The sequence below is a fragment of the Malurus melanocephalus genome, unplaced genomic scaffold (genome assembly GCF_030028575.1).
Source record: "Malurus melanocephalus ecotype Western Australia unplaced genomic scaffold, MMel_1.1 scaffold_325, whole genome shotgun sequence".
NCBI classification, from domain to species: Eukaryota; Metazoa; Chordata; class Aves; order Passeriformes; family Maluridae; genus Malurus; species Malurus melanocephalus.
In genome coordinates, this window is record NW_026623557.1 from 177,940 (window position 1) to 204,416 (window position 26,477).

At 48.2% G+C, this 26,477-nt stretch overlaps 2 protein-coding genes across 8 annotated transcripts in view; one reads left to right on the forward strand and one right to left on the reverse strand.

Annotated features, from left to right (window-relative positions):
• Nucleotides 1-886: 886 nt before the first annotated feature.
• RNF34 (ring finger protein 34) lies at nt 887-13,363 on the forward strand. 3 transcript variants are annotated; one of them, XM_057377812.1, is made up of 6 exons: nt 888-967; nt 7,592-7,810; nt 9,099-9,488; nt 9,798-9,851; nt 10,099-10,300; nt 11,426-13,363. In XM_057377812.1, exons 1-6 carry the CDS (start codon nt 956-958, stop codon nt 11,611-11,613), a joined length of 1,065 nt encoding a protein of 354 aa, XP_057233795.1. In that variant the 5' UTR covers nt 888-955; the 3' UTR covers nt 11,614-13,363. The 3 variants fall into 3 exon arrangements, with proteins under 3 accessions (XP_057233797.1, XP_057233795.1, XP_057233796.1); XM_057377813.1 differs by lacking the exon at nt 888-967 and adding an exon at nt 4,437-4,513; XM_057377814.1 differs by lacking the exon at nt 9,798-9,851 and having other exon boundaries at nt 887-967.
• A 106-nt stretch (nt 13,364-13,469) lies between these two features.
• The window catches only part of KDM2B (lysine demethylase 2B), a 99,279-nt gene continuing 86,271 nt past the window's right edge, over nt 13,470-26,477 (reverse strand). Inside the window, exons 14-22 of one of the 5 annotated variants that reach the window (XM_057377807.1) lie at nt 25,125-25,268; nt 20,636-20,722; nt 19,776-20,036; nt 18,090-18,766; nt 16,554-16,717; nt 15,945-16,106; nt 15,590-15,691; nt 15,046-15,264; nt 13,470-14,701 (exon numbers count right to left, since the gene is read on the reverse strand). In XM_057377807.1, the coding sequence (XP_057233790.1) occupies nt 14,520-14,701; nt 15,046-15,264; nt 15,590-15,691; nt 15,945-16,106; nt 16,554-16,717; nt 18,090-18,766; nt 19,776-20,036; nt 20,636-20,722; nt 25,125-25,268 (1,998 nt within the window). In that variant the 3' untranslated portion in view covers nt 13,470-14,519. Of the gene's footprint in view, nt 14,702-15,045; nt 15,265-15,589; nt 15,692-15,944; nt 16,107-16,553; nt 16,718-18,089; nt 18,767-19,775; nt 20,045-20,634; nt 20,723-25,124; nt 25,269-26,477 lie in introns of all 5 variants that reach the window. The other 4 variants (XM_057377806.1, XM_057377810.1, XM_057377808.1 and 1 more) reach the window with 4 other exon arrangements.

Sequence of the window (26,477 nt, forward strand, 5' to 3'; positions counted from 1 at the left end):
AAGAGCTGCGCGCCCTCACGGCGGGGCCGCCCGGCGCGTCGGACGCGAGAGAGACGTTCCGGGGAGAAGAAGGGCCGCGCGGCGGCGGCGCTGCTTCCACCGAGGTGTTCGACGGCTGCGGACAGCGAGGGCATGGGCTGCTCCTGGGCAGCTGCATTCCTGAGGAGTTATCTGCTAGATAAGGGTACAGACGTGTTCTCTCTGTGCTGGCATTGCTGAGGCACCGTAAATCCTTGGTGTCGGTTGTGGGCCCCTCACGCCATGAAAGACATTGAGGGGCTGGAGCGTGTGTGGAGAAGGGAACGGAGCTGGGGAAGGGTCTGAGGCGCCAGGAGCGGCTGAGGGAGCTGGAAAGGGGCTCAGCCTGGAGCAACGGGGGATCAGGGGGATTTTCTGGCTCTCCACAACTCCCTGAGAGGAGGGAGAAGCCGGGAGGGTCGGGCTCTGCCTCAGGGAACGGCCTCAGGCTGGGCCAGGGGAGGCACAGGTTGGATATTCGGAAAAAATTCCATGGAAGTGTCCAAAAAACAAGTAGACATGGCCCTTTKCAAACGGGTTTGGTGATTGATCACAGGTTGGACTTGATTTTGGAAGTCTTCCAACTGTAATGATCCTGTGATTAACAGAGATGGCCACGCATGTACCAGGTGAGGTACAGGTGACCATAGGCAATGGTTTGGTGGGGTTGCCGAATTTAGGAGCTCTCTAAACACAGACACACAGTCTGGTTTGAAAAGGAGAYGTTTTTCTGCACAGGCTGCAAGGTGGAGGTTTGTGCAGGTCAGTACCCCAAGAGGTAAAAAGTTACATCTTTTATACAGTAAAATTTAGATAAACCCACCCATCTAATACATATTCCCTGTGCTCTGACACAAGTATTTCCATGTTACAGAGAACACCAGAGTGAATTCACTCCTCTTTGGATTTCCTGCAAGTTAATTGTGATGCCGTAAAGATGTTTCCACATGTAAGTTTTTATTTTCTCAATAACTTGTTAAAGTACTTCATTAAGGCATCATATTCCCAAAGAAAATACTCCCAATTATTATAATAGTTCTCATTTTTGTAAGTGAGAGCAAAACAAAACTCAATATTATTATACATCTGCATGTCCCCGGGGATTTCCATTTCGCTGCTCCTGATTCATGCCTGGGGGTGGTGAGAGGAGGAGGAGGAGGCAAATCAAGCTGGGAGTAATTTTCTAGGATACATTTACATTTAAGAAACTTAACATTGGAGCTTGCTGCTCCTGGCGTAATTAATGAGCGTTTCCTCGCCCTCAATGAACTCATTGAACTGTTTCTGAATGCAAAACGCAGGAAGTAACAGCAGCTATTATGTTCTAAAGGTCAATTTGGTGACATTTCCTGAAAATAAAGCCCGGTGGCCTGGGTGGAAACACGGAACTGGCRGCGTGGCAGGGGAGGGGATGAGATAAAGGCCTGGCTGCAGCCTGTGCAGGGCTGGGAGGGAGAAGGAAATGACAAACATCTGGTTCTGATGTTTCTGTGCAACCAAAGTGTGAAATCTGCTGACAATCCTGCGGTGCGTGGTGCAGAGAACATTTAAAACACACTTTTAAAGTGTATTTAAATGAGCTCTCATGCCTGAAAACCAGCCCTGCAAAAAAAAAGCAGTGAGAGATGACTCTGATTGTATTGAATCCAAGATTAGGTAATACAGTTGTAAAAGTAGTTTTCTATCTTGCCTAAAATAGGCTGTGCCCAGCAGCGAGGCCAGAGGGGGCACCAGGATGATCAGAGGGATGRAGCAATTCTCCTGTGAGGAAAGGCTRARAGAATTGGGATTKTTCAGCCTGGAAARGAGAAGTTTTGGGGTGACCTMATTGTGGCCTTCCAGTRCMTGAAGGGGCCGAMAAGAAAGATGGAGAGAGACTGTTCACAAGGGCCTGGAGTGGCAGGACAGGGGGAAGAGTTAGAGGGGAAATTGGGAAGAAATTTTTCCCTGTGAGGGTGGGAAGGCCCTGGCACAGGTTGGCTCTCCCATCCCTGGAAATGCCCAAGGCCAGGTTGGGCAGAGCTGGAGCAACCTGGGACAGTGGAAGGTGTCCTTGCCCATGGGATTGGAAAGAAATGATCTTTAGGGTCCCTTCCAACCCAAACCATTCCGTGATTCTGTGATTCTTCCCAYAGGCATTAATATCCAACCTGAAATTCCCAGATAAGGCCCAGCGATTAAGTTTGTATTTTTTAACTTTACTATTAAATTCCGCAGATTGTTAAATTAAARGCAAATTAATATTCCTGGGAAGAATCACTTCTCTACCACTGTCTAAAACCTTGGGGGATTAGAGAGCTGCAGMGAGTCGTTGTCAGCTGCTGTTTGGTGGCAGAAGGAAATGGGACATTTCACAGTAATAGATTTAAATCTTTTAATGCTGCTTTGGCACAGTCCAGAAGGCTCAGTGAGGGCAAGTCTTTTATTAATAGAACCTCTTGAAATGCTCCTTTTCACCCACGGAGTAGCTGGCAGAGTTAAAGATCCTCTTTTAAAACCCTCAGCGTGGTTACAGTCTGGGCACACTGATGCAGTAAAAGTCATCTCAAATCACATGTTAAGGACATGATTCATCCAGATCTGCCCAAATTAAGGCAGGAGTGGCAAGTGCAGCTGCCAGCACTGTCACCAGATCTCAGCTCTGTCAGGCCCACGTTACTCCCTGAAACATCTGTGTTTGGGAGGATTTCTTGTTAGCAAATCCTTAACAGATAAAAAGGGAAAATGTTGGGTTTTGCTTGCTTTGGGACAGCTTTTACCCCGTTACAGTGACTGCATGAGGAGTTCTCCTGTTTTAGTGTAATATTATTAACAAAAATGTGTAAAACTTGGTACTTCAAGGGTGGCTCTGAATAGACAGAGTTTTGATGACAGAAGTTTTTAAAAACCAAACTGTACTGATATTTCTTAAGGTGTCTTAAAGCAATTTCTTGCATGAGAAGTGTGGGGAATGTGCCATTGCATGTTCCAACGATGTATTCACGAGGCTTTTCTATTTTTTCAGTTGCTTTGACTAAAATGGCATGCTATTATTGGGGAAGAAAAGTCTTTTTTATTAAGTCATGTGTACAAGTTCAGAGCATATCTTAAGCTTGTCAAGGAGCATAAGCATTTCTGAAAAAAGGTGACCTGATTTTGAATTGAAATATGGAGTCAGTGCAAATCCAGAAGTTGGGCTGTGTGAAGTATCTGCTCTTACTCCTGAAGCTGCCAGGACTGTGCCATTCACGTGGCAATTACACACCCATTTTTTTTTTTTACCCAGTTCTTGTATCTGACTTGCTCCAAAAATAGATCCTTCCTGCAGAAATTAGCAGATTGCACCCAAYCCTTTGTAGGGGTAAATTTGATTTGTGCTCCATATTTATTTTCAGCCACTTTTGTCTGTTCCTCTTTTTGGCAAAGGCCTAACTTGTTCTTGGCCCTGTGTGCTCTTATGTAAAGCTTTCCTGAAGCCTTGGTCAGGTTTGTACTGCTGGGGTTTCTTTAATGTAATCTTCTGGTTAAAAGCTTTCATTTCTTGCAACCTGTGRTTATTATTTTATAAATATATCCCACTCAGCCTGGAGAAAATAATAATGGCATCTAGGAGCTTGCTGCAAGTAGATTTTTCACTAATAAATCTTTCCTCAAATGTAATGATTCTCACCAAAGGGCTTGGTAGAACAAAACGGAAAGAGAGTGGATTGAGATTAGGTGTAAGAGGGAAATTCTTCACTCARAAGATGGGGAGGCCCTGGCACAGGYTGCCCAGAGAAGCTGTGGCTGCCCMWYCCYKGAAGTGTCCAAGGCCAGGGAGTGGCACTGAATGGGCTCCACGAGGGAGAACCCGTGATTTCTCCAGGCAGTTCCAGGGCTCTGCCAACCTTCATGGGAAGAAGAAGCTCTTCCTAATGTTGAGTTGAAACTTCTTGTGTTTTAGTTTATGGCCATTGCTCCTCATCCTGTCACTGGCACCACCTAAAATAATCTGGCACCATTCTCGTGGCACCGCTTGGAGATGTTTGTGTGGATTGATGAGATCCTCTCTCAGTCTTCTGTTCTGCAGACAGCTCCTGCAGTGTTTACTCGTAAGAGAGATGCTCCAGACCCTTCATTGTCTCCGTTCCTTCCGCTGGACCCTCTCCACAACCTTCTTCCCTCTTATCCCGGGGAGCCCAGAACTGCACACAGCACTCACCAGGGCCGAGTGGCGGGGCAGGGTCACCTGGGAGCCACCATCGGTGCCACTATGGGTGATYGCATTGGTGTCACCATGGTGCCACATCGGTGCCCGCTCGGTGCCCCCCGCGTGTTCGGCCCCGCTCGGGCATTTCCGCGCCCCCCCGGCCCCGCCGTGTCCTCTGCTGCCATTGGCCGCGCGCGCTCGCCGTCGGGAGGGAGCAGCCAATGGCGTGCGGCGCGGGGGCAGGGCCCGCCCTCCGAGCAGCGGCCCGGCGGGGTCGGCGCGGGGCGGGGGCGACGCGGCGCTGGAGCGGCGGCAGCGGCCATGAAGGTGAGGGGGGGGAGATCTGTGAAGGTGAGGGGTTTCATCCAGCCGGGAAAGCGCKTCTCCCTCTGAGGGGAAGGAAGGAAGGAGGAGGGGGCGAACCGGGGAGGGTGACGCGGCCGGGACCCCAGTGGGATGTCCGGGCCGGGCCGCTCCTCCCGGCTCGCCTCAGGCCACGGCCGCCGTCCCGCCCCGCTCTGAGGGGCGCCCGGGCCGGTACCGCCGTGCCGAGGGGCCCCTGCGCTGAGTCAGCAGCCGGACAGGGCCCGGGGCTGGGCCTGTGAGGGGCTCACCGGGGACTCCCGAGGGACCGGAGCCCGGGTCGCTCCCCTGAGGCGCCGCGTCCGCCCGGGGCTGTTGTGGCGTCAGGGGGTGCGCGGTCCCGGAAAAGCTCTGCTTGATCTACGGGTGGGTGTAAAGAGGAAGTTTCAGTTAAAATGATTAAAAATAAATCCCTCCCGCCGCTCCCCTGTCGTTCTGCGGCTTTGGTAGCACACCCAGCTTGCACAGGTGTGTCAGGAGCAGCGCTGTCTCCGGTGAAATCCTCATCAGGTAACCAAACACCCTTAAAGCTAAAAACAACAGCAGAGAAGTTGGAACGCAGGGTTTTGCGGCTATGAGATACACTTAAGGTACGGAGAGAGAGAAGATACSCGATGGCAGCTTGTCCATGGAATTGGAGACTGATGGTTTGGTGCAGAAATTTGTAATGTTTTAATCCTCAAGGGAGGGATTTTTTGTTTTAGCGTGTTTAATTTGTGTGTTGTGTTGGAGCTTTTCAGTACGGTGCCATTTCTTTTACAGAGCAATATGGAGAGTCTAGACACTGTAATCCAATTACCTGTTAATGACCTGAGGGCATAGAAGGARTCCACAGGTGACGTAGGTTAAGGAGAAAATTAATGCCCACGTAGCCTTACCTTTCACCTTAAGGGAGTGGTTGGCAGCAAGATAAAGAGATTTTCTGTTTGATACCAGCAACATTTGTGTGTGTCCAAATTGGGGAACAAAAAGTTCCTAAAAATATATGTTTGGTGTTGACAGTGATATCTGAACAGTTGTTACAGGGGCTGGAATAAAATAAGTCTAAGAAGCAGGTGTTAAACTCTGAGGCCAGGGTTGTGATATCAAATGTCTCATGTCCTTTTAGTCATTGTGTCCTGCTGCTGCTGTGACCCCCTGAAAAGGCCATAGTTGTGTAATAAAGGAAGTTGAATTTTGACAGACCCTTTTGGTTCATAATTTCATTTTTCTAGTTTTTATACGTGGCTGTTTTGAAACAGATACACAATTAGCTCATCAGTTTTTAAGAGTAGGTGAAGAATGAGAATAATGATTCTGTTACAGCTKTTCCTTAGGATGAGAGAAAGTATTTTTCAGAAGTTCCAACTTTTAAAACTTGGAGCTCTGTTGGATTGTCATTGGTTTTTAGGATGTATTTCTGGAATGTTAATTGCCTAATAAACTAGCATAATTATGTTTTCTCCAGGGAAAAATAATATTTATACATAATTTCCACAGTGTTTGTAATGGAGAAGCATAAAACAAGCCTTAKTTTGAGGCTGGGATGTGAGTGCCAGGCTGGAGTGAGCTGTGTGTGAGCCCTGCCGGGCGCTGGGGCGGGAGGTCAGGGAAGGGCTGCTGGAGTTCATCCCCCTGGAACTCTCTTCAGGAAGCTTAGSAAGATCTCCTGAGCGTGGCATGCCCAGGGCACGGAGGGTTCTTGTTACACCAGGATGAATTCTGCTGTTGAAATATCCATAATGATGAATGGATTTAACAGATGAGAGGATTTAATTAGAATGTATATTTGATGTTGTAACYGAAGCTCTTGTTCTTACCTTTTGTGCTGTGTGGTTTGAAAGGAGACGTTCTGGCCTATACCCAGTTATTCTGACATTAASTTCCCAGAATGTAAGAGGATTGTGTTCAGTTCAGGGAAAATGTGCAACTTCATCTAGAAATTTGTGTAGTTACAGAACTGAAATGTGTGTTCTGGTTGGTTGAGGTTTTACAGCAAGAATTATAAGGCTCAAAAGCAATTATTTTCTGTCTTGGGGCTTTGGGAAAAAAGAAAACTATGCTGTCCTGGAATGAAAAAGAGAAGAGCTGTTAAAGAAAAAAGTATGGAAAAATAATTGTGTTTAAAGGAAGTTGTACCTCTCAGCTTCCTTTCAGGGAGAACTTGATTCTGTTTGCCCCTCCTTTTTTTTTCCAGCAGGTCTCAGGGAGTCACCTGACTCCTGATTAAACTTGTGACCTGCACAACTTGGAGTCCAAATTCCACCTTTAAGTACAATATGCACTTTTGATAGAGAATCCAGTCCCAAAGGCTTCCAAGGATAAAAAGTAGCACTTTATTTATGTGTTCTGAATTTTTTGTAGTGTAACTGGTTTGYAGTTACAATTGTGTAACTCAAAACTGAAATCCAGTAAATAGAAAATAAGTTCATTTAGATTTATTTTAACTTTTGTTAGACATTTTGTAAGGCAGCAAAACAAGCAGGTTCAGGGMGGTCTTGAAAAACCTTTCCTTCTCAATGAAGCCAGACTGTAATTATCTTCTAACGAAGATTGGTTTTCAAGTTTGAAAACCAGGAATGTTATTTTAGTGAGAGTTTTGTTGTGAGTCATACAAGAGCTGGCTGAGTTCTGGAGCAGATCCTGCAGGGACAGTTCTGCATTAATCATGAGAAGTTGCTGTTTCTGCCTGTCACYGTTTCGGGGTTTGCCCCTCACCTACAGCAGGCTGTCAGTCACCTCCTTCCTTGCTCCACTATTGCATCACTGCTTGAATTCCTGACTATTTTTGCAGGGAATTCTCTAGAAGGGGAGTTGTGAATGTGAGCTCCTTGTGCCTGCATTGGCCTTTCAGAGGCAAATCTTTCCCACTTTGGATTTCAGCTGGGAGTGGAGCTGGTCTGTCACAGACRTGAGCGTGCCGGAATCCTGGAGCTCCAGGAATTCACACCACATGCTCCTGGGATGATGACAGATGGAGTGAAGTAGCTCCTCAGTAACAAGTCACATCTGATGTGGGCTTTCAGATCCTGATTTTCTGCCTTTGCTTTGTGATGTTTTCAGGCGGGAGCTACTTCCATGTGGGCATCCTGCTGCGGRTTGCTGAATGAAGTCATGGGTACGGGAGCAGTGCGTGGCCAGCAGGCTGGATTTGGGGGAGGTGCTGGCCCCTTCAGGTTTACACCAAGTGCAGACTTCTCAGCATATCCAGCTCCAGCTGCAGCCGGCACCAACATCGTCTGCAAAGCCTGTGGACTCTCCTTTTCGGTTTTTAGGAAAAAAGTGAGTATATCTCCTATTGCACAGTATTGTGCCTCCTATGAACTCATCTGTGATATGTTGGGAGATGAGTGTGTGTTTCTCAGAAACCTGAGGCAGGGAGGAAGTGCCTTATTCTGAGGTCACAGGAAATTACTGTCAGCCAGGATTAGAAGTTAAGAAGTCTGATATTCATTAGTCTGATGTTCATTARTCAGTGACATGTTGGATATGGGCTGGCCTAAAAATTAATGGACTCTGATTTGTAAGATACATGTGTTAGCTTCAGAGTCTTAAACATTAAAGCAAATATGGTTTTGAAGATGGCACCAAACAGTGGTTGAGTACAGGAGTGAACAAACTGGGTGATGGGAAAGCTAAAAACTCAAAACTCTYTTGTTTTGAGTAACTCAAAACAGTATTACAGCTTCTTTCTGGGAAGTTCTCATGCAGTTCTGATGACCAGTGCTAATTGTGCTCAATGCTGTTGTGCTCCAGCAGTCTCTTRCTGCTTTGGAAGGCAGGTTGGTGGTTCATGCAGATGATATTGTTTCTGTGTATCACAACTGTCCTGGATTATTATTTTGTTCCCCCAGTGACCTAATCCTACAGCTCTTTAGATGATCATGAAGCCCCTTCCCTCAATTTGTGTGTTGTTTTCCCCTTCCACTGTGTCTACATGGGAAGGCTTTGTTGAATGAAGTGTTGTGTAGAACATTTCTGAAGCCAGCATTAATTTACCATAATCCTGAAAACCTTGGAAGAATTTGAGTTGGTTCATAGCAGCTGGAATGTTGACAGTCTTTTGTRTATTGTGAGTCTTTTGAACAAAGCTTTCTCCAGAGATGACATCTGGGCATTTGGGAGTATTTCCCTCCCATGTGATTCATCACATTCGAGGCCTGCTCTGGCAGGCCAGAAGTTGAGGAAGCAGTAGGTTTTCTGAAGTTTGGGGTTATACTTTGTTTTACACATGTCAAAGGGACAGTGACAGTATATTCAGAAGTATTTTGACAGACYTTAAAATTGGTTTTAGTTTCATTTGTTGTCTAAACTATAGCTTGAGTACTTTATTCATTTATTCAGATGTTTTTCTCTGAAACCTCGAATCAGCTTCAGTAGTGCCACAAGAGCAAGGGTCTCTCTGGGAACACCATGAGAGGGCAGTTTGCTGGACTTAAAAATTACGTCTTTCACAACTGACAGTGGAAAAACTAATAGTAGATTCTGTAGCCTGGGGAAGAAGAGAGCAGGGCTTGGAATTGTTTCCYGTGACCCACAGCTGAATGATGGTTCCTTCCTTTCCCCTTAGCATGTGTGTTGTGACTGCAAGAAGGATTTTTGCTCAGTTTGTTCAGTCTTACAAGAGAATCTCAGAAGATGCTCCACTTGTCACTTGCTGCAAGAAACGGCCTTCCAGCGCCCTCAGCTAATGAGATTGAAAGTGAAGGATCTGCGTCAGTACCTGATCCTCAGAAACATCCCCACAGACACCTGCAGAGAGAAGGAAGACCTGGTGGACCTGGTGCTGTGCCACCACGGATTGGGGTCGGAGGAGGACATGGACGCTGGCAGCTTGCGTTCGTCACGGTCACAGACTTCGGGCTTTTTTACSCATCCCTTTTCCATGTCTGTATCCATGTCAAATCCAGGAGAACTTGCCAACAGAAGGGGAAGCACAGGAAGTGGAACACCTTTACGGGTACAGTGATTAACATRTCTTATTGTATAGCATTSTTGGGGTTTTTGTTTGGTTGGTTTTTAATAGATACACATCAATTTAAAATTAAACACCAATTGGTACAGTTTGGAGGGCAGGAAAAATGCCTTTTGCACATGAAAACTGGAGATAATCAGCACAGATTCCTAGTTCAGGTCAGAGGTGACTTAAACTGGAACTGAAACTTCAGGATGTTGTCATTGTCACTTGTGATAACCTCAGTAGGAAGAAAAGTGTTTTATGAGGGAATAACATGGTTTTTTATTCTGATGAGTTCCATTTTGTACACAGGGACAAATGGAAACATCTGTAAATAATGAAGAAGAAGAAAGTGCAGAAGAGCAGGTGAGATAAGAACTATCCAAAGAATAGGTTTTTGGCATGTGACACCATAAAGTGTTTTAGATCTTTGCCAGCATTTGGCCTCATGCTGTGGTTCTTCCAGAGTTCGCTGTGTCTAGCAATGAATGTCTGCACACACTGGCTTTAAAAAGAATTAAACTCCAGCCCAGCTGCTGCAGCTTCATGTGCTCCAGCTCTGGTGCTCTSAACTAAGCAGGACAGTTAAAACCACTCGGCTGATGTGTTTCAGACCCCAGGGATGTCCAGGAAGCGAGCGAGGGCGTCCCTGTCTGATATTTCCAGTCTGGAAGACATCGAAGGGTTGAGTGTCCGGCAGCTGAAGGAAATACTCGCCTGCAATTTTGTCAACTACTCAGGATGCTGTGAAAAATGGGAACTTGTGGAAAAAGTGAGCAGACTATACAGAGAGAATGAGGAAAACCACAAGACACGTAGGTTTATACTTTATTTTCACTTTCTTAGAATACTTTGTTTCTGGTTTCTGGTGTTTGGTTCTGCCAGTGGAAGAACTTGGTTTATGAACTCAGTCTGCTCCATTGGAACACCTGGAAAGTGAGTTTTTAACTATGCAAGGTGATCCTGGAGTAGCTGAACATGGCTCTGGTGATTAAACAAAGCTTTCTAGGATTGTGCTGGATTTTTGAGACTTTATTCCTAAGGTTGGAGAGTTCAGCTTTCATGCTGAAGGTAAAATTGCACAACTGAGAACCGGTTCCTCAGAGAACTGAAACTTGGCACCTCCATGTGCTTTGCTGGGTTTCACAGGGCATTAGCCAGAGCTGCTCTGTAGCTGTGCAGATCAGGGCACTTCAGGTCTGTTAGTGCAGAATTAAAGTCTGCAGTGACAAAAGTCCAAGTGCTTTGGTCTCAGTCCACATTTTTGTGATAAATTTTGTGGTTCTGTGGCTCCAGCTCAGTGGGTGTTTTTCTACGCTCTACTCCACATAGCAGTTGGAGTCTTTCATTTGTGTGATTGTAGTTTGTCCTTAGACCAATTCCTGCTCACTCAAAGCTTAGGAAAAAAACCTTTAAACTTCAGGGTTCTTCTTTTCCACCATGGTCTGATGGAATGTTCAGTTGTTGATGGGGATGTTGACTATTCACAATGAAACTTGGCAGGTTTTGTTCAGTTCTGCCACCTTTATGGCCTACTTAAGGCTTCCACTCCTTCGTCTGCTTTATTATTATTGTGTTTAATCTTCTGAGGAAAGTGTTCTGCCAAACAGTGAGCTCTGAGATGGAAAACCAACATGCTCTGAATTTTAATCCAGCACGTTATTTCACAGTCATTACATTCTGAATTGAAAATAGTTTCTGGAGTTTAAAGAATGAAGCCAAATATTGGATGGTCACTTGAGGGGCTTTCTAGTTCTTATTTCTTTGCTTAGTTTTGGAGGAAAGTAGATTAATTTGTAGCTGGGGGTTAAAAATCTCATGTGAGCAGGGAGCAGCACTTTATGCTTAAGGATCCGATTGTGGGTGGGGCATTGCTGGGTTGGAACCGCCCAGGTTCTGCAGGGCCCAGAGCCCTGACCTCCCTCTGTGTTGGTTTCCAGAGGGGGAGAAGATGCAGCTGAACGAGGACGATGACAACCTGTGCCGGATCTGCATGGACGCCGTGATCGACTGCGTGCTGCTGGAGTGCGGCCACATGGTCACCTGCACCAAGTGCGGCAAGAGGATGAGCGAGTGCCCCATCTGCCGCCAGTAYGTSGTSCGGGCCGTGCACGTCTTCAAATCCTAACGAGCCCTGCCCTGAGCACCCCGGGCAGGATTCCTGTGGGCAGGAGTGCTGGGGCCTGGGGCACACGGCAGCATTGCAGTTCTTGCTTAAACGCGGCCTTTTCAAAGATTTAGAAGTTGGTGAAAGGTTTTTCAAGCAGCTCCTGCAGCGCAGGGCTGGGCAGGCCCAGGTGCTGCCCCACTTACCTTAGAGCCCCACAGAGCGGGGAGTCAAACTGTTTACAGCAGTTGTTGCTCTCTTCTGAAGAATCTCACCTGTCCTTATGCATTCAGCACTCAAGTGGTCAGCAAACACCTCTGCTTGAGCCTATTAGCCTGTGGTGTTCTCTAGTGCATTAGAAGCAATGAATATATCAGTTGATTATTCAGCTTTTCCCTAACGATAGAATGTATCTGTTCCCACACCGTGGCTGCGGTGCCGGTGTTGGGCACGGCTTAGGAAGCACTGCCATGAACTCTCCCGCACAGAAGCCCTTAAGCAATCGTGCTTCATGCTGATTGCTCCCTCTGAATGTCTGTCATGACACGTGTGCTGTCTTGGCTGTTCTGTCAGTGTACMAAACACTCCATCACTTTGCAGGGCTCAGGGGCTGCACAAGGCTCTGCCTGGTGGGTTCCAAAAACCAGTTACTAAGTGGTTCTTAGTTTAGGAATAAACTATTTTTTTAAGAAGGGTTATTATAGGAAACCATATTAGCGTGGTCTTTAATCCGCTCATGCCTGTTGTAACTATTAATCTGTGATGATTGTACTCCATGTGCCGACAGCCTGATGTTACTGTGAATCCTGATCAGGGGCACCACCTCCTTGCTGCTAATGTGGAATGTATGGCATTACTAACCTTAACTGGGGAGGRGGAGGCAGGAGCAGGGACAGGAAACAGAGTTTTTGTTTAAAACWTGTTCAGACTTTCACCCAAAGCCAAGTTACCCAAACCAGCTTCCCAGGGGCTGCTGAGGGCCTGTATTGCTGCCAGCCCTTGGCCCAGGCTGGGCTTTGTGCCATGAGCTGGGGTACAGCTCCTCTTGGAGGAGGAATTGTAGTGGTCCTTGTAGGATATCTGTGAGTGATGATCTGGGGAAAGGAGCAGCAGGAATAGCTCTTGGGAGGGAGAACAGGATGCCTGTGGCCAAGCAKGTCCAGGGACAGGGATTGGTGAAGTTCACTGTAAAAAAACAGGTGAGTAAGGACCGTGTGTGTCCAGTTACTCTTTGGGCAGAGTTGATTTRCAAAGGTTTGGTTTCCCTGATTTCCCATGTGGCAGTAAAGTTCGGGTGTAGGACCTGAGAACTGGCACCTGTGCTGCACCAGCACCTGCTCTTGTTTTTGTGAACAGTTCYGCTGCCTTGGAAAAAAGTAGCTCCTCCTCACTGTAACACAGCTCCAAGMTCTACTGGGTATTTTTCAGAAGGGAGCAAACCTCTCAATGGCTTTATTTTTTAGAAGTAACTTTTTAATGGTACTTAATTCCTGGAGCCTGTCCAGAGGGGAGGCTAATGAAGACAGACATGCCCTCGGTGTTATTTCCATGCTGCTCATTAGCCACTCGAGCTGAATAAAGATTGGTGATGGGCTCTCAGCCTCTGTCTCTTTTCTTATCCAGCCCTGGCAGTGCTGCGRGTTACTGAGCTCCAGCTTTAATGTTCTCGAGCTGTCAGTGCTCCTCAAGCCTGACCTGGGCAGATCCCTGCTGGAGGAATGGAGATGTGGGTATTTCAGTACTTCCTCAGTAACAATGTACTGGAAAATGCTCAGAGCCAGAGGCCAGAGCCTGAGCACTCCCTGCAGCCACTCCCCCCACAACCCCCACAGAAACGTGCAGAGCCAGCACCTCTTTTTGTACAATTGTTTATACAAATTCAACAAAGGTAAAACTGCATCAGGAAGGTCTACGAAAACAACACCGTACAACAATGGCACTTATGAATGCAGAATTTTACAATCAGGAAATAACCATGTTATAAACCTTAAATGAGAACTCAACTCACACTTCAAAGAAAGAGAGACTACGTTTGACCATTTATTCTACTGCTGGACTCACTGTATAAATTAATTTTATATTGAGTACAAGAGCTCATGCTACAGAGTGAAACCCTCCTATGTGCAAAAGCTGAAATTGGAATTTTTTTAAAATTTTGAGAAAAAGGTGATTTCTATACAGATAAAAGTGTATTACTTCAACTATAATTTACACCTTATTTCCACAACATGCTTATGTCACTTCTGAAGTATACAAAGCAGGATATAAACTTCCATTAAAACATGCTTTAAGTTGAAAGTATGAACCTACTTTTCCTGACCTGGGCACGTTTGTAGATAGATACTGTCTACGAAGTATAGGTTAAGTTCTCGCCTACCATAAGTAAAGATAAAAATTGGCAATCAAAACCGAAACACTGGTAATGCATTCAAACATTGCATAAATAATTTTTAAACAATTTTTGTACAAAAATAGTTCTGCATAATGTAAGATGTAACAAAACAAAACGTGTTAAGAAGGCAGAAATGCAGTGCGTGGTCCACTTGAATGACACCAACTTTTTTTTTCTTGTTTTAAGAAATGAAAAGCAGAAATCTAATTTACACTACCAAGCACATGCCGTGGTACTTTAAATAACAGTATTTCTTGGAGCTCAGTCCTCTTCCAGGGTGTGAACAATTATCATCGGTAACAGTCGCCTTATGAATTTGCATAAGAGCCAGTGCAGGACATCCCAGGTGGACTGAATTAGTGGCACAAGTTGAAATTCTTAACATGGGTAGTTTCACGTTGTTCTCTCCTCAACAAGAGTTGTAAAATCCAATCGCGGCATTTTCTGATATTCCAAGTTCCCAATTGAAAATAAAATCCCTACGTGTTCTTAGTCCCTTCCCCCCCTCRCCCCAGTATTTACACGAGTCCTTTAACTAACTCAGTTTTTGCAGAAGTTTCTCTTCCACCTGCCCAAACTGGACACTTACGGACATCTCCGCTATGAACTGCTCGCAGCCCTCCTTTGTCACTTGCTTGCAGTACCTCAGGTCGATCTGGCAGATGTTCCCACAACGTTTGAAGTAAGACAGGCACTGGTCAGTGACCTTATTGCAGTCTGGGGAAGAGCAGAAAGAGGAGTTGAACACTGAATTGTTCTCCAGCACCAGGATGGTTTATCCCCATCACAGCCTGTCCCTCCTGGGGCCGGCAGAGGAATCCCCTGCCAGCTCCATCCCCATCATCCATCTGTTGTGTAACCCATGGGATAAAGCCAGGCACCAGATGTGCAGAGCAGCGTTGGAAAATCCCCGGGGAGGATGAGCGTGGATAGAACAAGAGCTCCTGGCAGCTGGTGGGGCCGGGAGAGGCCATTGCCACCAGCAGCACATCCAAAGGCACGGTCAAACCCCTCCCACAGCTCTAATGCCAGGGGCAGCTCCCCTCCCCCACATCCCTTACCTGATAAATTAATTTCCGTTAACGAATCCCGCGTGGTGGTTCCGACGGCGGTCAGCAGGTTAATAGACTGATCTGTCACRTGGTTACAGTAACTGAGATTGAGTTTGGAGAGCAGGGGCATGTGCCTGATGATGAGCCGCAGCGAGGCGTCGGTGATATCCAGGCCAGCCAGGCGCAGCTCCACGATGTTCCGTAGCTTGCTCCGGTTGTCRATCTGACCTGCAAAGCAGAGGCAGCAGGTCACTCCCCCGAGCCTCACCCGCTCTGCCARCATCTGCAGGCCTCTAGGAAATGCACCGTGACACACAACACTGCTGCCCTGGGTCAACCTCAGATGCTTTTGCCTGTCTGGGAGCTTTGGAGGGAACATCAGCAGGAACACCTGTCTATTTTCGGAACAGGCACGTGGACAAAGCCACCTCCTGATTTCAAAACAAAAGGGATGAAAGTAACTGCAGGGGCCCAGCGGAATTACAAGTCGGGAATAAGCAGTAGGCTGTGCAGTGCATGCCAGAAAGCAGATCTGATTTGCTCAAAATTTCACCTGAGCTGAAATCCGGGCGAATGTGGCATGACCCACAGAACTGCTCCTTCCCTGAACTGGAAGAAAGTGTTTCCATACTCTCTAAAGTACACCCGTTGCAGCCTGAAGAGAAGAAAGTCAGACAGAAAACCAGCACAGTGGCTCAGACGATGGCTCAGCAGCCAGAGAACATCACTGTCACCCAAGGGCTCCAGCCACCAGTGYTGCAAGTCACTGCCTCGAACTGCCCGAGGGGCAGCACGGCCCCAGCCCCGCTGGTTGGGCTCTGGGGGCTCCTGTCCGTTTGCTCTGAGGGGGACTAAGCACAGAAAACGCCCCGGGGTGGGACGGGGCTCCCAGCTCCTCCCGCTGTTACCTGGCCGGTTGTCCGTGGGCGGGGACAGGAGGTCTCTCATTTGTGCGTCTTTCAGTCCTTCTGCCCACTGCACGTCCAGAGTTCGCAGCAAGGGACAACTGGAGCTACAAAGTGCCGACACTGCTATCCATGAGCACCCTGATAACAGCAGGTCCCGCAGACCTGCGGATACAGAAGAGGTTGGAGCCCTGTGACCTTCCCAGAGGCATCCCAGAGACATCCCAGTGACCTCCAGTGGCACCCCCAGGCTGTCCTGACCACAGTCCCAGCACTCCAGGGTGAGCAGGGACCCCTGAGAGCCTCCTCCAGCCCAGCTCTCCATCTCTCCCACCACTGGAACTTCATCACTCCCCAGTCACCTCAGCCCTTTCCACAGCAGCATCTCTGTTGGCCACGACCGCCCTCAAATTACTTTAATTAAACACGTCATATAGTCACAAAAAATAATTCTGGCCCATTTTAACCCATCTCCAGCCCTCCTAAGAGAGTCTGTTCCTCTTGTAGGACACCCCAATCCCTGCACACTTTCCCCAGAGGTTGCAGTTAAGATAGAAACTGGTTTCTTCCACAAACTGGTTTGTGATTTGGTGATCAAAACACATCACTTACCTGGCAGTCTGTTGATAAGCCAACTCAGCTGCTTTTTAGATATATTTGTCCAGCTAAGATCAAGGGTTACAGGCTGTCTCCTAATAATGCCACTAAGCATAAGTGGAGTGATGGATTTACAATGGTTTAAATCTATTTTGGTCCATAATCTTTTGTCACAGCACCTACCCAAAAAGAAAAAAAGCCAACAGCACTTAATTTGGCACTTGTTTGGATTTCAGCAAGGCTTTAAAAGGTGTCATTAAACAGTAGGAGAAACTACAGCATTTAACTGAAAATTGMAAAAATAAGGCTGAGTATTGCTAAGATAAACACAATCCCACAAAATGTTACGTAAGGTTCAAGTTTCTCCACCAAATACATCCTGCAATAAAGCATGGAATTATTTCCACAGAATTACAAGTGTCAAGAACTTTGGATCCCATTTTAAGTCACCCCAGCACTTAAGTAAAATCTATTTTACAGCCTGAAGACAAGTCATCACTTCTTCCTTACATTTTGACTATGAAGTCTGATTTAAATAATACCCCCATTTCCCCTGTGCTTTTCTTACTTAAAACCAGTGGATTTGGGAAAACAGATCCTCCCTCTCCTGTTGTGCATTTGTGCTATCCCTATCCATGTGGATTGTATCTTTTTGCACTTTATGGTTCTCTAAGGGCAACACCACWAAGTCCAGCTGAGTGTGCAGGAGTCTGTTGATTTTTTTCTCATTAGCAAGTACAGTATTGAAGTAGAAAATGCCTTTAGCAGGTTTCAGTGACACCAAGCAGCCCATGGAGGAGATGCTCCACACACCAAATTATCCATCTCTACTTTGTACACCTTTTGTTATCAGACTGTCCCCAAAAGGAGCCTGTTGCAGTCTGTCTGTCCTTGTGCAGAGCAGGAACCCAGGACAAGAGTCACCACTGCCACAAGGCCTCGCTGAGGGGTCAGTGAAACCTGTAAATGTGCACCAAAGCTTTTGCTGTGCAGCCCCAGCTGTGACAGGGCCACATGGTGCCCTGAGCACAAGGGACACGCTGTGAGCAAACACCATCAACAAAGGGCTCCTCCAGAACGTGCTCGGCTGGCACAGAACAGGGGAACAGGCTGGCTCTCCATGTACCCTSGCCAGGAGACAATCCCAGCCCTGTGAGGAGCACACGGGGGGATCCTCGCTATCGATGTTTTATAGCTGAACTGCACAAATGCTGGCAGGCAGGAAGTCCTGGGGCACAATGACACCGAGCCTGACCCAGCCTGGCTGTTCCAGCAGCAGAACACCGCGGTGTCTGACTGCAGCACAGGCTGCTCCGGAGCCCGCCAGGCTGACGCCGAGGCTGACACACRCAGCTCCCATCAGAAAGGCTGGGGATGGCTGTTCCTGAGAGGGCAACGTGAGACGTGCCATTTCTGCTGGTCCCCCATCTCCTTGGGCTCACCAGAGCTCCAGTGCCAGCCCCCAGCCCTGTCCCAGGAGACACCGGTGCCTCCATCACCCGCTGCCCTCCCGTGCCCATCCCACCCACCCCCGTGTCCCGCCCTCCTTACCATCTGTTCCAGGTCTTGCAAACTCTCATACAGATGCACAAGTCTCTATGACTGAGGTAGCTAAAGACAGCCATCCAGACTTCCCTCTGCATCACGTGGGCTGCCCCGTCATCCAGGGGGAGCGAGTCCGGAGGGGGGCTGATGGGAGGTGGCCGGATAACGTGCCGCTCCATCTGGATGCATTTGGGGGGCGACAGCGAGGGCGGGGGCCGGGCTATTCCCCGGGGGGTGCTGCGCAGGCTGGGCATGAGCTGGTGGTGCCTCAGCTCCCGGGGAGTCCCGTTCAACCCTTTGCTGAACCTATGGAGTCTCTCGCTGTTGTTCAACGCACGCTTGGGTTCCTCGTTCTCGCTCTCCGGTTCAGATTTGATGGGTTGGTGGTTCTCATTGGCAAGGCTGTTCTCGGTTTTTTGGATCTCCTGGTTAAGCTCTTTGCTGAGCTCCTTGCTCAGTTCTTTATTGGGAAGCCGCCTTTTCCTCCTCATCTTGAACTTCTTCTTGTCCCTGGGCTCGGCGCCCTCCGTGCTGGGCCCTGCTGTGGGCGAGCTGGACCGGGACTGATCGCTGTCCTTGGACCTGGGGGGTGCTTCTGGCAGCTCATCCTCGGGCTCCTGCTTGAGGCGCCGCAGGGGTTTGATCATGGCCGTTCGCTCATCCGGGGCCTTCCACGATCGCCGCTGTGAACGAGAGACAGGGGCTGAGTGTCAGAGCAAGGCTGTGCTCAGCAGCGCTTCCAGCAGCGCTTCCATGTGGACACTCCACAAGGAGCTCTGCCCTGCCCAGGGCTGGGTCACCTGCCAGTGCTGGGCCCCACCCAGCCCAGCACTATCCCAGCACCAGCCCAGCACCAGCCCAGCACTGGACCCCACCCAGCCCAGCACCAGCCCAGCACTGCGTGTAGCACCGGCCAAAGATACCGAGTTCAAACACCAGCACAGATGAGCAGTCCAGCTATTGGTTCACTGGACTCCAGGAGTGATCAATGTACTGATTCACCCRGCAGAATCCTGCACATTGCAGGGCTCTGCCCATCTCCAAGGGGATCATTTACACACAGAAGATCAGCAGCACACCATGGACAGCTTTGTCCCGAGTGGGCCACAAGAACCCAGGCTCAGGACACGTCCACTGGGCACCCACATCAAGCACTGCCCAAATGCCCTCATGCCATGGCCAGAAGGGCCTGGCCTGAGAGCCCTGACTGTCACATTCAGGGCCAGGCTGTCTACACAGCTGCTGGAGCAGCTCCTGTCTCTGCAGGCACCCCAAGGTGTCCTTTCCAAAGGCTCCCAGGGGTTCCCAGGGTGGCACAGCCCCAGATCAGCCCCAAAACAGCTGCCAGGCGCCACCACGTGGAGAGACATGAGAAGGTTKCCATGAAAAATTGATTTTCACCTTGTTCCTCCTCTGAGCACCTTGTAAAGACTTTTCAGTCTAAGTGGGTTTTTCAGTATCTTCAATGGAACAACAGCCACAGCCCAGTGTTTTCAGCCTCTGAACATCAACCCGAGTGTCACAGTTCAAGCCACTGTCCTGTCAGGCCAGCAGCTTTCACCAGAAAGGTAAAACATCGCAGTTCCTCTGGGAACAGCCGTGATTTTGGGATGAGCTCTAAGRAGAGCAGAGGCAGCAGCCCCAGGCAGCCCAGGCTCTGTGCTGACCCATGGGAGGGGTGTTGTGCCTTACCCGCTTTCTCATCGTGGGTTCCTGGGATTTCTCGAATTTCCGCTTCCTCCACAGATGCACCTCGTCAGACTTTCTCCTCAGGATGGAGTCAACTGGAGCCTTTTTGGAATGTTCCTCCGATTTCCGCCGGGGAGTCTCCTCACAGTCCCCTTTCCGTTTGGCAGCATCTGGCACTTCCTTGTTGTCTCTGTTAATTTTCTGCTCCTTCAGCAGCGAGCCCGGGAGATTTGATGCGTATTTAAATCCTGGTCCGCGCTTTTGCTTGTACGCCAGAGAGACACAAAACACAAACCAACTTTATACCTTATACACCTCCAGCCCCCAACCCTGGTGGGCTGAGCACTTTTTGACACACAAAATGATYAGCAAGGAGTTCAAAGTTTTAATCCTCATCAAGTTATTTTTCTAACTACACACTTGCCAGTGTCTGTCTGCAAAGAACACTAATTCCAACAGACACTCCAGGTTTTGCATAATTGCCTGTGAATTTTTAATTTAAGGAATTTTCATTGTCAAAATTAACATGCAGCAGTGCATGGAACTAACCTAAATATTCCCCAGGTGCTAGGTGAAGTGTTGGTACAAGAATAGAAAAATGAGTGAAGAACAGAAAGCTGTCAGCTTGTCTCCAACTCACAGAACCATCAGGGAACAAATCAAATAACCATGGAATGGTTTGGGTTGGAAGGGAACCCTAAAGATCACCTGAGTCCAACATCCCACCATGGGAAATTAAGAACAGAACCTGAATTAAGCACAAAACCAAAAASTGGTATTGAGCTAAAGTTTATCTACAAGCCAGAGGGAATACTTGAGATTTTGTGTCTCATTCCAGCACCACTTATTCCCATTAAACTCACTTTTCCAGTTTTCCCTGCATGGTTGCACTTTGGACACTCCCAGCAGTTCGGCAGCTCATTGTTAACCACACCATCCGATTCCTTCACCTGTGGAAGAGACACAACAATTCACAACCGTGCTGCACAGGAAGATGATCATTCCAAGGCATTGTGTACACTCTGTGTTTTCTGGGATTGACTGCAGCCCTTCCAGGGGAGCAGAGACCCYGTCCTGCTGGTGCTGAGCCAGCCCTGGGTGCTGCTGGTGGGAGGAAGGAACACTGGCCAAAGATATCTGACCAAGGGCTCAGCTCTGGGCTCTCCATGAAGGTCACTGACAACCCCAATTAACACATCCTGCTCTTAGAACAACAACAAAAAACACCCAACAGCCCAAACAAGCCGCCAAGGCCCAGGGCTGCGCTCGCACCATCTCCAAACACCCTCCCACAGCTCGGATTTGCAAAGCCCAGTCCCGGATTTGCAAAGCCCAGTCCCTGTCCCTCCGGGAGGCACAGCCTGATCCTTCCACAGCCAGGGCTTCTCCCATCCACGTTCTCACATACATTAATCCCGTGGGCATTTTTAGCAGCACAGCACCCTGCACTGTAATCAAGTGTTCCTTAAAATACTTTTCTTTCAGGATCAGAACCAGCAGTCCCAGGCCTGCAGCCCTCCAGCCCATGTGCCAGTGGGGATGTGGCTGCCAAGGCAGCTCGGGAACAGGCACGTTTGCTCACAGGACTGGACACACAGAGTAAGGCACAGAAAGGCTGACAACTTCACTATCTCCAACACTGACATTTTGTTTTCTGAAAGAAACTCATGCTCAGTGCTGTTACACCCCAGTAAATCCTGCCCTACACAGCTGGAATGCTCCTCATTTCTGGATTTCCACACAGGAGCCTGGACTGCTTTCCAAACAGGAGACAGACAGTTCAGAAAAAACATTTGTATGAATGAGAAGCAGAGCTAAGATACACCCTCCACACAAACACACGCTCACTGATTGCATATGCCCACTTAAGGGTTTTGCTACATATTCAGAAGAAATCCTTGGGGAAAAAAAAAGAAAAATATTAATTTATTACTATTGTAGACAACCAAAACACGCTGCTGTCCAGACTAACAGCTGGGCACTGGCAGCAGCAGCGTGGTTGCAGGAGGCAGGAACAAGCACGGGCAGGGATCTGCAGATTTTTCAGTTTCTGAAACATTTCCTCCTCTCCTCCCAGCRCAGGGAAAAGGGACTGGCTGTGCAGGAGCAAGCCCTTGGATTTAGGAACTGCTTCCTCAAGTCCCTGAGCCAGACAGCAGCCATTCTAGTTTCACCATCCAGTGAGAGTGATGACATGTCAAGTCTCCTGGAGTTAATAAATGAGTAAATGAAGTGGGCAGAATTTAAATACTGGTTTTATCACAACTGTGTGCCTTTGAACCTTCTTTCCCATGGTAGGTGTAAGATACTCCAGGAGTTGTTGTATACATCTCTGCCTCAGGGGAACAATTCCTGGCCTAAGCCCAAGTTGGGAACAAGTTATTTCCCGCACTGAATATAGAACAAGTGCTGCTGAAGGGAAAGCATTACAGCTCTGTCCCTTCTGTGAAGTTTAAGGAACSGAACAGATGTGAGGAACTGTAAGCAAACTAATTAGACACACGCAAACCTGCCACTGAATCTGTCCCAAGCCTTTCAGGCTGGGTGGGAGCCAGTTCTGAGTGTTTGCTGCAAACAGCAGGTGGGTGTCTGAGCACAGCGTGAGGTGTCACAGAAACCAACCTGCAGCACGAGGTCAGCAATTCAGAGCTGAACACGAGACCTCATCTTGAGAGGGATATGGAACCCCAGGATGCTGATCCGGCATCCCTGAGGGACAGCCATGAATTGTGGCAGTGCCCAGACTGAAACAGGCAGTGAGGCAGGGCTGAAGTTGTGCTGGAAAAGGCATCGAAACATTCACCTCCATCATTATCACTGCATTCATCTGAGAGGGGAAAGAACTCCTGGTGGAGAAAGGAACCCTGCTCCCTAAGGAAACAGGGCTGCTCTAAAAGATGCTGCACTCACATCTGCTAGCCAGCAATACCAGCAATTTGAGATGAAGCAAGAAAAATTCACCACTCTTGGTTCAACTCAAACACTCTGTAACAGTGAAACACAGTGAAACACAGTGTTCATCCCAAAATCTCATGAGCTGCCTCTGGAGCAGTGCTGCGCTTGCGAAACTCTCACCAAGATCATTTTCMTAAGAAACTCGTTCAGCAAAACAAGCATTTGTGTTGGTGTGGCATTTTCAAGGAAARAAGGATGGCAGAAAGCTCCTGTGCCACTCCTGAGCACATCCTGGCTGTCCTCAGCCAACACCAGCACTGCAGTGCTCAGTACCCAGGGCTCCCCCAGAGAAGGGGGGAAGCTCCCATGGAAGCCCCTCAAGGCTCAGTGTGCCAGGACACAGATACACCTGAGCCATCCCTGAATTTAACTCCTCACAGAGGCTGTCCTCTGTTCCATGGAGAAAACCCCTCAAACATGTACAGCCAAATCAGGGAGCTGAAGAGGATAGACTTCAAACCACCACCAACCTGCCCTGGAGAATAAATCACCCTCTGCACATGTCAGACTGCCCCAGCTCTGGGAGATGCATCTTGGAGAGAATTCACTTCACATGGGAATAAGCCAGGAAAGGGCACTGCCCTTCACTGATCCAGTTTATTCCAGTCTGCCCCAATAGTTCATTTGCCAGACTCGAGCTGGAGATGACCAGCAGTTCACATGGTGCTATTTCCCAAGTGGGACAGGAAGGGACTTTCCCTCAWGGGCTGCATCAAAAGCTATTTATGGGCTCCATCCTCGGGGCTCCAGGCCTTGAGCAACAWGTAAACATGGCAAGAGATCTGTGTCTTGCAGGAAATCATGGAACCCGGGAATAAAGAGCAAGGAGGAATCCAAGGAAAGAGGCTCCATTTTCCTTTTGCTGTTTCCCTGAGCACTCTCATCTCACCTTCCAAGATAATTCTGAAATCCTACCAGTGCTCTTTTGCCTCAGGAAATAAACAGCACCRGTTGCCACTTACCCACCATTTCAGCTCAGCAGAAGCACTGAGAAATCAAAATACAAGACATACAAAGCACAGAGTAAATCTCCCAGTGCTTAATTGTCAGAAACACCCAAAACATCACTGCTCCTAGTTACCAAAAGAACACTCAGAGCACCACGCATGYGTAAGAGAACAAACAGCACTTGCCAGACTTTACAGATCTGACCCACATCCTGTACAGCCAGTCCCAAATGCAATATGGGGAGAGGAAACCATACCTGAGCTGCCACCAGACAACCACTGTCCTCTRAACTCAGCCTGAGGTGCCACTGACACTGCAAGGGCAGAGAGGGGGAGCACAGGGYACTTCCAGCAAGGGCTGGAAGAGCAAAGCAGCCAAAATTAAGGTACCTCTGAAAACAAGCAGCTCCTTCTTCTGCTTCATCAGCCCCAAAGCCTTGTTTTAAGCAGAGCCAAACAAGCAAAGCTCTCTTTCAGAGCCCATCTGTGGCAGGAACTGAGCACCAGCTCCATGAATCAGGGAGACAGGCCCAGCTCTGGTTTGCCAGCTCCCCACGTTCTGCTCTAATCARTGACAGCACAGAGCTTGGTGCAGCACCACGTAGAGCTCAGGAGAAAGGCAAGGCCAGGAGAGCTCCACCSCAGGAGGAGCACATGAACCTCTCCTCCCAGACATCCCAAAAGGGCCCAAACGCTGCTTTCTGGGGCACGCTGTGTCACAACACATTTGCTTTGGCAAATCACTTTAACCATAAACAAATCAGCAACAGGAAATGGCTGATCAGCTGAAAGAAACCAGCTCTGGAGAAAAGCAGCTTCTAAATGCTAATACACAAAGATATGCCCAAAATGACACTTTTGTTAGCAGCAAAGAATCCAGCTGCTCACAGGATTCAAGTCAGCCAAGGGTGAGCGCTCCTGCAGCCTGACACTGGCTCAGGCTGCTCTCCAGAGCTGCACTCCTCCTGCTCCAGCTTTTGCTCCTGACATCTTTAGAGCCAGCTGCCACCCTGAGGCACATCTGTGCCTGGACCTACACGTGCAGCCAATTGTTCATCTCTACTTTGAGGGACTCAGGAAGAAGCTACTGCCATGGATTTGGGAATATCTCATCCTGATCACTCTGCCTTTCCATCCCAACTGGAACACTTCACATCCTTGAACAAGGGGCAGTAAAAAACAAACCCATAAGGTGCTTGCATGCACACACACTCAGGGGATGGCCAAAGCCAGGTCTCTGCTCCCAGGGAATGCTGTCACATCCTGCCTGCTGCTCAGGCCAGTGTGTGCCACAGAGCTCACCCTGCTCCTCACACCAGCCCTCTGCTCCCTTGTTCATCTGTCCAAGATGAAAACCTGAAAGCTTCTCAATTTCAGTGCACAACTTTTACATTAAGGTGATAACTAATTCAGCTTTTGTTTCCAACATGTATCACATCCTTGTACTCACCTTAAGGCATCCTGGGTGTATGATTTCATTACAAATGGAGCATTCCATTAGCATCAGATTAAACTTGCTCTCCTCYTCTTCCACAGTGTCCTCTTTCCCAGCTTCTCCACACACCAGACACACAGCAGTATGAGGCAGCACCGGCTGTTTATGTATCAGAAAGAATTGATCAAGACATGGCAGACATGGAAACAGAAAAGCTCAGTGTGAATTTACAGTATCCTCATTTCAAAGAGGAGATAAATAGGGATTAATTGTGCAAACTGACATGAAGGCAAAAAAAAATTTGGGGCTGGGTACCAGACCAAGCACCACAGGACAAACTCCACCCAAGTGCCCTCCCTGTAGTAATACAGATTCAGGAAGCATTCCTGGGATGGATGAAAATGCATTTCTGGTGGGTTTCTTGAATCTGTGAGCTGACACAGACATTGGCATGCAAGTCACTTCAYCAGTGTACAATGGGAGGGGAAAGAAGCAACCTAGAACATCACTATTCACATCCATTAGGCTTCACAATCYGAGCAGCAATTTGGCAGCTCCCCTATTTTACAGGCAGGGCAGACAGATGTTATGGGACCTGATCCAGGTCTCACAGCAAGCCCACAACAGAACCAAGAACAGACCTTTTCCTGACTGGCAGTCCATTATCCAGGGCCCTGCTCCCAACCTGAGCCCTGTAAAAAGCTCTGCTCACTTAGAAAAAGGATTCTCTCCTGCAAGTGTCACAAGTGAGATCACACGGATTTTCTTCTGTTTTTCACTAAGGGAAATGCAGCATCTCACATACTCTTCACCCATGTCAAAKCACTGAATGCCACTCTAATTAAAAAGCCCTCTTTTTGCTAATGATTAACAAAATTCTAGTTTGCAGCAATGAGGTATAAACCTCATTATGAAAAAGAAAAGGAAGATCCTAAGCTGGCCACAAAGGGAAGTGCAATCGATGAGGCTACACGTCCTTAACTATTACACAGCCAGAGGCTGAGATGTGGCTCTTCACAGCAAGGATCTCTGGTGGACAGAGTGAATAAATCCCAGGTGGATACCTGCACACCAACCCAAATTTTGGCAATGACACTGCATCTTCAGCAACTTTCAGGTGGGGGAAGCCTGGCTGCAGTGAGCCATTACAGCACAGAGCATTTTGCAAACAGTACAATTCTTCTTGCTGGAAGGAAGGGTGTCCAGGCCATCTCCTCCATGCCACAAGTGGTTCTGTCCCACTGATGGGCTGTCACAGCTCCTCCCAGCCCAAAGCTCCCCCCAAAGCCATTCCATGCAGAAGTGTCCCAGTGCCTCCCTTCCTGATGAAGCTGTGATGCACAGAAGGTTCCTGCTCTCTGAACAGCA